Consider the following 12,043-nt stretch of genomic DNA (forward strand, 5'->3'; position numbering starts at 1 on the left):
GGCCTGCAGAGGAGAAAACCTTCCTACCCAGGAGTCCAATCTCTTTGACCCTTTATCTGCCGAAATAGATTTTTTGTTAGCGTGGCTGAACTCTCTCTGTAGCTGTCTGTACCACCAATGAATTAGGCGCAGGATGGGAAAACATGAAATCACCACCCTTTGGCTGGCACAGAACGTCTTTTGGCTCTTTTTGGCATAGGGGCACAAATTACTGGTGTGTGCTAGACTGCTCTGGCCAGTTCTAATATGGCTTCATTGATTGGAAGGGCCATCCCGGTTGGTTCCTGTGGTTGCAAAAATGTCCAGGAGTCAACATTAAGGATCCCTGGACCTCGTCTAGCAGGATTTGGAGATCATTAGTGATCCTTTGCCACAACTCCTGATGTTGCTGATAGTCATCTGGCAGAGAGGGCAATGAAGGGGTGCTGGCCTCCTCCAGGGATAATGAGGAGGCCCCCCATCGGAAGCATTTCTGGTTCTTCCTCCTCATACATTGAGGGGACCGGCTGATGGGAGGCAGAGAAGCGGAATGACTCCTGAGAGGTGTCTAGGGCACCTGCCATAGCGGTCCCTAAATGCACTGGCACCTATGGGAATCGATATCGGGGTCCCTTGGGGGGAAGGGGTCATAACTGGAGGGATAATGCCTCAGCTGCGTCAGGTCTCCCGTACCCTCACAGAGATACTGGTGCAGCTATATCCTCTGACTCCTCCAATTTCAAGCATGGTTCTGTTGGTCTCTGATGGTACCATCAGTACCGATGTGCTCCTGCCCGATGGATGGAGATGGGACCTCTCCTGAGACAATGGTAACAGCTCCTCCTCCGGGGTAAGGATATCTGTCAGGCGGGCAGGGCCCGAAAGGAGTGGAGATTGTGGGCAGGGGAGTAAGATATCCTCCAGTGTTACAAGTCTCCGTACGGCCCAGAGTCTGAGGAGTTCCAGTACAAGACACCTGAAGGACCCATTTAATCTGATGCAGCCAGATGGTCTTTGGATAGACAAGGCGGTAGCAACGACGAATCTGGACTTGAACTCACAGACGGGACTGGCGAGTGATTATCTTTCCACCCCTGCTACTGCTGTCACTGCCAGATCACTCTTTTTCTGCACCTTACTCTCCAACCTGCGGGTTGAGCTGGTTCCGTGGGTTCCATATGCAACACTTCTCCTGACCTTGACCAGTTCAGGGAGGAAACACATTTTTTCTGGACAGTCTGCTGCAGGGATCTATCCTTATGCCCATGTGAGTGTCTCTTACTCTCACGGGGAGCCCTGTGTGACGAGTCCTTGGGCTTCGATGTTAAGGGCTCTGCTCCGAGGGTCATGTTTGGAGGGCCTTTGCTGGTTGGTGGAGGCCAATGTATAGTGGGAGCTCCTGGGCCCAGGTCGGAGTGGAGCCTCATAACTTCTTCCAGCAAGAACATTTTCAGTCAGAGCTTATGGGGCTCTCTAGGTCTGGGTAGGAAGGATTTACAGATACTGCACTTCGCAGAAACATGCATCATCCAGGCAGTGCAGGCCAGTGATGCTCATCGCTGATGGAGAAGGAGCGAGGGCAGAAGATGCCGTTCTTGAATCCATGGACCCTGCACCTAGTCCCGTAACCAGGGCGGGGTGGCAGGGGAGTATTCTATTCTATACGAAACACTAAATAGAATTTCTACGCTAAGAGATAAACTATTTATAACTAAATTTTTACAGCTTCTGCAACAGCAAAGGAGGACACAATTCTGACTCGGGCCATGCAGTGGTAAGAAGGAACTGGAGAGGCATTCACCTGCATTGCCGATTATACCCACGGTCGGGAGCACAAAGAGAGTTACTGGGCACATGCAGGCCAACGGGCACTGCTTTGAAGAAATTCCAGACTTGGGTGCAAGGTGTGCATATGCACCCACATGTGAAATACACATCGGGACCATCATTCGAAGAAGAACTGCGGGTTTATTTATCTTAGAAAACTTGCACCAGTGAAACTAAATCTAAAATCCATTTAATTACACGAGTGAAAACCCCTAATTGTTAGATGCATGTAAACTGGTTTAAAATCTCATTTTTGCCAGTTTATTTTATTTTAGTAAATTAGTGGATTAAGATAAACTGGTTTAAACGCATCTGCATTTAGGGCTTGCAATGATGCAGCCGGAACAATTTAAAAGTGGAATTTAAATGTACTAAGTTTGAATTATGGATGGAAGAAACCAGTTCATGCGGGAGCAGAATTTGGAGCTAAAAAGTTAAGATCTCTACTGCTGGTGAATATATTATTTAGAAAAAAGAAAAGGAGGACTTGTGGCACCTTAGAGACTAACAAATTTATTTGAGCATAAGCTTTCGTGAGCTACAGCTCACTTCACTGGATCCAATGAAGTGAGCTGTAGCTCACGAAAGCTTATGCTCAAATAAATTTGTTAGTCTCTAAGGTGCCACAAGTCCTCCTTTTCTTTTTGCGAATACAGACTAACACGGCTGCTACTCTGAAACCTGATATTATTTAGACTGAATTCATTTCAGTAAAGTAGTTCAGATTTGTGTAAACACAGCCATTATGGTTACATAATGGTCTTCCCCAACAAATATCTGGCATACTGCCTCTGATAATGCATACGCCACATCATACCTTCCACAATCTCTCTCTTGTAATCACTATCATTGTCACTGTCAGTTGGCCGGTAATAGATATAAAATCCTTGGATGGGGGTATTATTGTTGCTTGAAGTAATATACTGGAAAAGAGAATACAAATAATACATTAAAGGATAAATCCATTTAAAATTAAAATATTTGATTACGTTTCAAGTCATGACAGAAATAAATTTACTTCATTCAGGAAGAGACCAGAAGTATTTTCAAGAAAGAGTGGTCTTAAATAAGATAGAACTAGAAGAAACCACTGTAGTTCAGATGATGTAACAGTTTCCATTCTAATCCCGTGCAGTCAGTCACCAGTTGCTGTCTGAAACTTCCATTTTGGCTGAGAATTTTTGCATGGTGGTCTCTGCACAAAGGCGAAGTTCTTAGTGTTTTTGACCTAGCGGTTCACAAGGAGAATGAAAAATACACACCCTTCCCATTGAAGAAAGAAGAAAAAAAAAAATCTTGCAATCTTTTTCTGAACAGCCAAATCCTTGGCATGCTGGATGTGCTGGGGGGTAGGAGCTGATTGGCAGGGACCACCGGTGGGCGGGAAGCACTGGGTGATCAGTGGGGGCCGCCAGTGGTGCTGAGCACCCTCTTTTTTTTCTCCCCCCCTGTGAGTGCTCCAGCCCCAGAGCATCCATGGAGTTGGCACCTATGCTTAAGAAAATTATATTTGATTTGACAGAGCAATAAGCCTTTCAAAATCAAACTGAGTGGCACAGATTTTTTTAATCAGGTTTCATGGTGAGAACTGAAGGATCTACTTTGAATGTATATGGAGCTAAATTAACGGCACTGTGAAAAATCTAGTCAAACATACTGTGGTGAATGCAGACATGGGACTGAGGAAAGCCCCGCTGAAGGGCTGAGGACGGACTCCTGCAGTTCTGAAGAGCCCAGAAGGGGTCCACAGCAGGGAGCTCTGGACACCTTCCTAGTCCCATTTTGAAAAAGGGATATTACTCTCATTTGAAGATTTTATTTTAAGTCAAAGATATACTGGACCATTATGACCAAAAAAAGAAAAAAGAAAAACAATTACAAGAATTGTATAATTTCACACATAGTATGTAGTCATGCAGCTGAAGGCTGCTGTAAGGCACAGGGGGCAGAGTTAAGGTTGTCTATGCAACTTTAACTTGGTTAAATTGACTGGCTTGGGCTACACTTAAAACTGGTATCAGCATAGCTACGTCAATCAGAGGGGTGAAAAAACCCACGTCCAACCAGCATGGCTACGGTGACAAAAACCCCAGTGCAGATGCAGCTATGGCAATAAAAGAGTGCTTCTGTCGACATAGCTAATGTTGTTCCTATACCAGCAGGAAAACTCCTTCTATCGTGTAGGCTGCCTCTACGCTAAGAAGCTATGCCGGCACTGATCCTGTAGTGCAGACGCAGTTGGTATTTCCTAACCTTTGAGTTCAAACTTACTCTTATGTAGTCCTAAGGCATTTTAGACTAAATTTCTTCAGTTTATTACTGATATTTTCCTCTTTCAAGGTTGAATTGTTCAGGCAAATTGCAGAACTGGGAATTCTGTGGCGTTTAGAAATTACCCTCATGGTGCACCACGATTGCATACATAAGTGTGCAAAAGCAAAAAACTAATGATACAGTGGATTTCAATAAGGACTTCAAAGTATTTGCTTATGAAAGACAGAGTTACAGGGGCAAGGAGGGGAATGTTTTTGCAATATGGAATTTTTATTGGATACATTTCCTCTTCAGATGTAGCCTATTGAAAATTCTCAACAGAGAATATGATTTTGAGGCTTGGTTAAGACTTTTTAGCGTGTGAATAATACAACAGTGGATTCTTTTCAAGGACTCATGTAAACTAAAACAGGATTTATTATCAAATAACACTTTTGAGCTGTTTGGAGGAGTTAAAGTTGCTGTTATTCAACATCCACTACAAGACAGTACCAGAAGTACAGCAACAATTCAGGTTTCTAGATTTTAAATATTACAATACAGGAAAAGAATTAGTAGATTGATATGGTTCATGGGATATCAACCATGAATCTCTTAAGAATACCATGAATCTCTTAAGAATACCACTCACTACTGAGGAAAACAACTACATTGCTAACTTGAGTGTGTTGTTCTTGATCCTTGATCCTTCACTTTTAAAAGGTTTCTAACTGCCAAATCAGTAAGAATTAGTCTATAGAAGGGGAACAGAGCAGAAAAGTGTACTCACAGTCCATTTTAACATGATCTGAGTGTCGCTGACTGCCTCAGTGTAGGCAATGTGAGGTCCTGTGATCGGACGGTTGGAAAAACGGTTGGTAAAGCCAGCAACTTGATATGGTCGAGATGGTGAGCTTCGTGGACTATCCCCGTAATTGTTAACAGCAATCACACGGAATTTGTATGTTGCTCCTTTCAAAGGCAAAAGATAAAATTAGGGATTAAGATAAAAATACCCAAGCACTAGAAAAAGGGCTCAAATAATTAAAAAAAAATCTGAGATAAGACACTGTCATAGTGGAATTAGTTCTAAATTGATTTCTTGAGATTCAAAAAGAAAATCACTTGCAATGAAAGATGTCTCTCTAGTGGTTTTAGATGCTTAACTGTGACAGAACCTGCTCATACAGTGGTGAAAAGCTAGTCAAATAATTGGGCTGGAAAGAAATTTTCATCCATGGGAAAGGCAAGGAAATGCTATTTTTCCCCTCCTAAGGCAAGGATGTCCAATTAAGATTATGAGATTGTATCCCACAAGACCAGCTGCATGAATTTCTAGAGGTCATGGACAATGGTCCTCCTTTGTCTATTTCTGAAGTTCCCCTGAACTTCTGCCTCAGAGTAATTGGTTGATGTTAGTATATTTGTTCTCTTGTTTCCCAGCCCAATAATACTAACCAATGAAAAACAAATGGAATGGCTGCAGAGAAGCACATAACAATCGTAACCTAGATTTGGTATTTACCAGAAATGACAATTAAGTAGGGAGAGGTTGAAAGAAAACGTGCACAAAACTAACAAACATCAATAAAAATTGAACTTGGGAGGGCAGGGGGGACTGTTTCATTCTTAGACAGCTAAAAGACAACTTCAATGAAAGAAACAAATTCCTAACCCGAGACAAACTACAGATAAAATGGGCCTTTTTAATCATGTTTAGTATTCTTAATGAATCTGTAATTATTTTATCTTCTGAAGTGCATGACCAGAAATAAATACTTCTCCTCACAAGAAAGTGGTCATCTAAAAGAAAAAGGATTTAGAACTAAAACTCCTAAGGGCAGTGAAAGAGTTTTAATACCTGGCTCTAAGTTGCGAACTTCCACTGACAGTTTAGAAGGAGAGATGCTATCGGCTGCAATTAGCCAGTCGCTGTTTCGGCTCATGCGCTTGTATTCTACTTTAAAGGCAGTGATGGGGGAGCCGCCATTTGCACGTGGGATCCATGTGACATAGACAGAGGTCTCTGAAGCTGTTGAGATAGCAGGGCGATCTGGAGCCTCTGGAACTGAAATGGGAAATTGAGGAAGATGAACATAGGAGTTAGATGAGAAACATGGAACTCCGTTCTCTACAGAGCACACCTATGATTAGTTTAATCAATTAAGTTAGACCAAATGTTTCAAACATGGAGATTCTTAAATCCTCCTCCCACAGGCACTCCAGTATATAAAATGAGAGATACTTTTAAAAGTTTTCCTTTTATCCTTCAGAGTTGGGAAGAGCCCTAGTACTAAAAAGTCTTAAACTGTGTATGAAAACTTAGTTGTGGATGTGAACATTGCGCTGCATCAGACCAATGCAACTAAATTATGGGAGCGCAAAAGTGTTTTTAAACAACAAGCAACACACTACGAGAAAATAGTGGAGCTACATACTTTATTCAACAGAACTGAAAGAGACATGCTAATACACTAAACTCTATCTCTTCCTTGGCACTACACAAAGGGAGCACGTACAACAGCAGCAGGTTGGTTTGGTGAGAATAAAAAATTTGAACTGAAATTCCCAGAACCATGAAAAAAATGGATCCGTAAATACTACTAAGCACTGAATCGCTTAAGCATAATTTAGAAGAAACAAGAGCAAACCAAGCACGTAACAAATGATATCAATACTTACTGAACTCACTTGACGTTACAGACAGCAGTGGGAACAGAGGAAATGGAAAGAGGTGGTGTTAGCAATCTGGTTATAAGAAGTCTCATCAGTCAGAATGGTTAAGTCTTCACTGCACTGGTTTATACACATTGTTAAACCACAAATGCCATAGAGGGAGGAAGGTATTTAATAAGGAACAGAAAGGCAATAGGTTATCTGGCACTAATTGGATTTTAAATTCTTAAACTAATTTTCAGTCTATTTGGGTAACATTTTCAAAAGCGCTGACGGGAATTAGGAGGCTAAATCCCATTTACAAAATTGACATATGCACTTAGGAGCTTTAGTCACTTTTGAAAATTGGACATGGGTGCCTTTGAAAATTTTACCTTTTTTGCTCATGTTATTTACCCTCACTTTGACAGTGATCTCTGCAATCAAGACTTCGTGTACTTCAGGAAGACTGACACATATTTAGCCGTAAGATATTTAAAGGGACATTTTCAACTTAAAAATCACACCTGTTTGAAAATGAATTACTTATTGTTACAATATCCAATTTGACTATCAGTGATAAACTACGGAAAAGAGACACTGACTTTATGCATCTGATAGCACTTTGCATATTGTCACCTTCAGTTTCCTCTCCTGTTCTTGCGGGTCTTTCACAAAGTCAGAGAGGAGAGAAACCACAAACATAAGAAAAAGTCCTTGTAAATTATCAAAATTGGCAGTGAGATTAGGGGTCAAGTGTGGCAAACTACTTAACTCATTATTAGAAACTGACTACATTTCAAAGTAAGTGTCCCTTTAAATATCAGATTCACTGGATGAGAAATCTATTTGATGACAACTACACTCTAATGCAAGATAGGCACTGCATTTTGAGGATTCATAAATAATTATTGCAAGTCACAACAAATGACGGGATGAATCAAAGTGGTTACTTAATACACTGCCTCACTGACTGGGATGAACTAACCTTTTAATTAACACTCTTAAAAGCATGAACAATCTGATCATTTTCTCTAAAAATGCATGCAAGCATAGAAAATCTACTAGTTTGAAGTCACTTATATCTGAGCCTTGCTAACAGATCATTCACAAGAGAAAGAGACCTGCAACAGAAAAACAGACCTAAGGAATAAACAGGGAATAAAAACGGACACAAGACATAGAAATACAAATAATTATAAGCACTTGAGAAATTAGCTTAAATGCATCTCATCTCATACGCAAATCGGAGACAATCCATTCACCTACCTCCACTGTGTCGAGACAGGTCTGGAAGGATCACCCCAAAGTTATTTGTCCCTTCTTGAATGATAGGATGTTTAGGAATGCCAAGTGGGGGAAATGGGGCCTGAGTATTTTTTGAGGATGATGTTCTTTCTAAAAAAGGTTTGAGATATGATAAATAAACTCAGTGACTGAGAAGACATTGCCGGAAAAAGATCTGTTCACTGCATCCTTACAGTACATCCCCTCCCGCTGCTTTTACACAAGATAGCAGCTTTAACTGTGGTGCAGTTCGCACTAAACCTGGCTCCAATTCCCAGCCAGGCTTGCTGTGCACTAGGGAGTTCCTCAGGGGCTGAAGGAGAAGAGAATTCTCCATGTCAATCCGCAGAATCACTGCACAAAAGTCTCAGGCTGGAGTAACCTCCATATTAACTGCACATCTATACAGCATGATATGCACTAGTCCCACCCTAGATTTCTGCTGTGAGTTTAACACCTGTTACATTCCCCCAAATCATGCCCCTCAGTACACTGAAACCACCAACACTGGTAAAGGAATCATGATGAAAGCACCCTAGCAACAATTTGGCAATAGGTCTAATGAAGCCCCCAAACTGGCAATTAAAAACGGATACCAGTTTTCATAGCATATGGCTGCCTCCTCCTGGAAATAAATCACTAGCATGTCTAATGATTTTTAATACAGCTGGTTCCTGTATTAGATGACCAATTGTTTAATTCTTTGCATTAATAACATTTTAAGCAGAGTGGCTAATATATGGTAATTAAAACATTTAATGATCTAGTCGCTCAGTTTAAACCTGAATTCAAAAAAATCACTTAAGTTGGAAATGAGAACTGGGTTAGCGCTCTCAATACAGTGTGCACTACAAAACTAACATAACGTGCACTGGAAGTTTCTGCACAGGAAAGGCCAAGACCCTTTTACACAGGTCAAGACTGAAGAAGCTTTATTAATTTGTGTGAGGACACTCAGAATGGAAGGACCAGTCAAGCTTGAACTTCTTTTTAAGTGTTACGTGGAAAAGGCTGACCAGGACCTGGCTGCCTTCTGACTTTAGCTTGGCTACTTTCAGTAAGGGCCTGTATGCACTACCACTTACGCTGGTAGAAGTTATGTTGCTCAGGGGTGTGAATAAGCCACCCCCCTGAACGACGTAAATTACACCTACCTAAACACCTGTGTGGACAGCGTTGTGTCCGCAGGAGAGCGTCTCAGGCTGACAGTGCCACCTCTGTGAGCGACAGTAGCTATGGGAGAGCTCTCTCCCAGCAGCACAGAGTGTCTTCACCAGACGCACTACAGTCCATACATAGCGCAGTTACCTCTCAGCATACTGCTATGGCAATGCACCATCAGAATCCGACTTACAGCTATGCTGGATCCCATTTACCAACAGCCTTAGTTGTGATAGGCGCTTCCTTTGATACTACACTAAACAACTGTTTCCACAAATAGCTGTAGAGACAAGCCACGGTCAACTTAAATTACAGGAATGTTTTGGCGATAACTTTGCATATAGGAAACACTGCACCTACCTTTGCTGGTGCGAAACGTAAGCATGGCAGGCTGGCCTTCACCAGCAGCACTCCTTGCTACCATCAGAACCTCATAGAGGCTGGAGGGCTCCAGTTCTGTGAGATGAAGCTCATTTTCACTTCCAGGAACACGGACCGTATGCCAGCTTCCCATGACATTGATGCCATCGTCCAGCTATACAAGAGGAAATCACAAGATGCTAAGAGCAAGACAAACCATGACTTCAACTTTAGATGTGGGAAAATATCAATACTTCTCCAGCTGAGCTGGTCTTCCGGACATTTTATTGTATAAAAATGCCAAAATGTCTAATTATGTTCAATTAGTTTTACTCAGGGCCAATGACAGCCCTGGAAATCCAAGTCTTTTATCCACACAGCAGGTAAAGCACAAGCGGCAGCTCTGTGAGCTTCTACACAATGTTCCTGCAACAGATCTGAACCCTGACCTACAGGATCCCCATATCAAGGTTTCAGAGACTTCTGTCTCCATATTAAGTTGGCCCCTGGCCACTCAGCTGAGACAGCTAACTATGTTAATTAGTACATATTACAATGGATATTTACTGCGAGTGCTTGTGTCTGAGGAACTAGAATGAGGACAAACGATTTCAAGCAGAATACCTAGCAGCCATTAGATGGTGGTGTGCATGTCTGGATTAAAGCAGAACCCAAGAGGAGAAAGGGGACAGTCAATTACCCTAACCTATCCCAGCCTTCCATGAATTTAAGCATCTTTACATGTTTATTGGTTAAAATGAGTAACACAAAAAAGAGAGTGTGTGTGTGTTTTATCTGCTTGGTTACCTCCAGAGGCTGGAAAACATTAGCAGGAAGATTGGAGATTTGTTTTTATTAGAGTACATATTTCCCTTTTTACAATTTTTCATTGTTGTTGTTGTTTTTCTGTTTTGCAGTGAATTCACCAGTTCCATTAGGCAAAGGAAAGATTTCTCTTAATATCTGACCTTTGAGAAAAGCATTACCCCAAATCCCAAAGGAAAAGGCAGAGACTCTACCAAAAATAAAGTACTAAACAACATAAGGCTTTAATAAAAACATGGAAGGCAGCTCCAAATGCTATGGATTACTAAAGTTTATACTGATGGCCTTGATTCAAATTCTTTCTTCAAAAAAGAGACATTTCTTTCTAATGCTTTATAAAAAGAAATCTTGGAAGAGGAGGAAATCAATTAAATAATTTTTATGATAGAAGAGATAGATGCTTTTAAAGCCATGATAAACTGTCTACTAAAATTACATAAACAAACAAGCATTTAATACAGAAAATATAATGGCTAGTGATGGACTAATTTGAAGGGCCAGATAAGCACCAAAAGTTTTGAATACTTATCTGAACCAAGTATCTTTGGTTCATAAATTAAACAGGCTCTGTCATTAGATTTCCTGGATTTGGCTGGTCAAAATATCTTGCGGTATTTCTGCTTCAGGTTGGGATAAGACCAGGATGAACAAGGCTTTCAACTTATAAAAATATGAACTGAGTAACTTAGTCCTTCAGAGAAAAAGTCTGATTTAAGGTTTAGTCTTATGTGATGCCTGGTTCTAATTCTAATCAAAGACGTTCACGGCTTGCAAAAGTTCTATTCAAACTACACAGTGCGAGTGAGATCAGAACCAGACATACTGACTGTAAACTCATTGTTTTGATTACTAATGTTGTATGAATAATGCTCACCAGAGTCCAATTCCACACATACAATAATGGTACTACAATGGAAATAAAAACTTGAGTTCTGTTGAACCAGGCCCAGTTAAACCCAGAAAAAACAGCAACTAATTTCAATCATCCCTAAACAGACTGCCTGTGTGTCCACAGCAAAACTGGGCTGATACCATAGCTCTTGTTAACACCCACGTTGCTGTAACAAAGATAGGTTCCTTGAGAAGCCTAAAACTACCTGCTGTGGCGTTATTCCTGTCTCCTGCAAAGAAGCAGTACCTTGCGATATTTCACGAAGTAAGCATTGATGGGCAAGCCGCCATCCTTTCCAGAGCGCCACACTAGGTTATACATGTCTGGCTTGAGTGTCTGTGGAGGGCTGAGGATGATTGGGGCTTCGGGCGGCAAAGCACCATTGAGTGTCTTTTCTGTAGCAACTGCATCAAGATGCAACTTCGTTGGAGACAAATTTGAGAACCCCACTTCTGTATCGTAATCTCCATCTCCTTCATCGCTTTGGGCAACCTCCGTAGGAGTGACTTCTTCAATTTTTGTACTAGACTCAAAAGGAACTGCAGAAGAAAAATTCTGGTTATATCTACAAGACAAAGCCTATTTGCTTCATGCGCTAGAAACAATTAATGAACTACTGTCCTTCTCTCCTAGAGTCTCCTGATCTTCTATGCAGTAACAAGAGCACGGCAACATCTCTTTGGAACGCACGCATTGTAAAGGTGTAGTACCTGGCAGATCGGCAGCAGAGGGTGTGTTATAATTGATGTATCAGGTACATTAGGTAGCAGCAATGTACTTACATTGAAAAGTAAAGAACTACAT

The 12,043-nt window shown here is 41.3% G+C and overlaps 1 protein-coding gene across 2 annotated transcripts in view; it reads right to left on the reverse strand.

The window, feature by feature from the left end:
- CDON (cell adhesion associated, oncogene regulated) overlaps nt 1–12,043 on the reverse strand; it is a 98,659-nt gene that overhangs the window by 32,252 nt on the left and 54,364 nt on the right. For both annotated transcript variants that reach the window (XM_077839830.1, XM_077839829.1), the window contains exons 9-14: nt 11,486–11,778; nt 9,523–9,697; nt 7,984–8,112; nt 5,921–6,127; nt 4,850–5,031; nt 2,624–2,729 (exon numbers count right to left, since the gene is read on the reverse strand). In XM_077839830.1, the coding sequence (XP_077695956.1) occupies nt 2,624–2,729; nt 4,850–5,031; nt 5,921–6,127; nt 7,984–8,112; nt 9,523–9,697; nt 11,486–11,778 (1,092 nt within the window). The remainder of the gene's footprint in view (nt 1–2,623; nt 2,730–4,849; nt 5,032–5,920; nt 6,128–7,983; nt 8,113–9,522; nt 9,698–11,485; nt 11,779–12,043) is intronic.

This window comes from Eretmochelys imbricata, chromosome 22, assembly GCF_965152235.1.
Source record: "Eretmochelys imbricata isolate rEreImb1 chromosome 22, rEreImb1.hap1, whole genome shotgun sequence".
NCBI classification, from domain to species: Eukaryota; Metazoa; Chordata; order Testudines; family Cheloniidae; genus Eretmochelys; species Eretmochelys imbricata.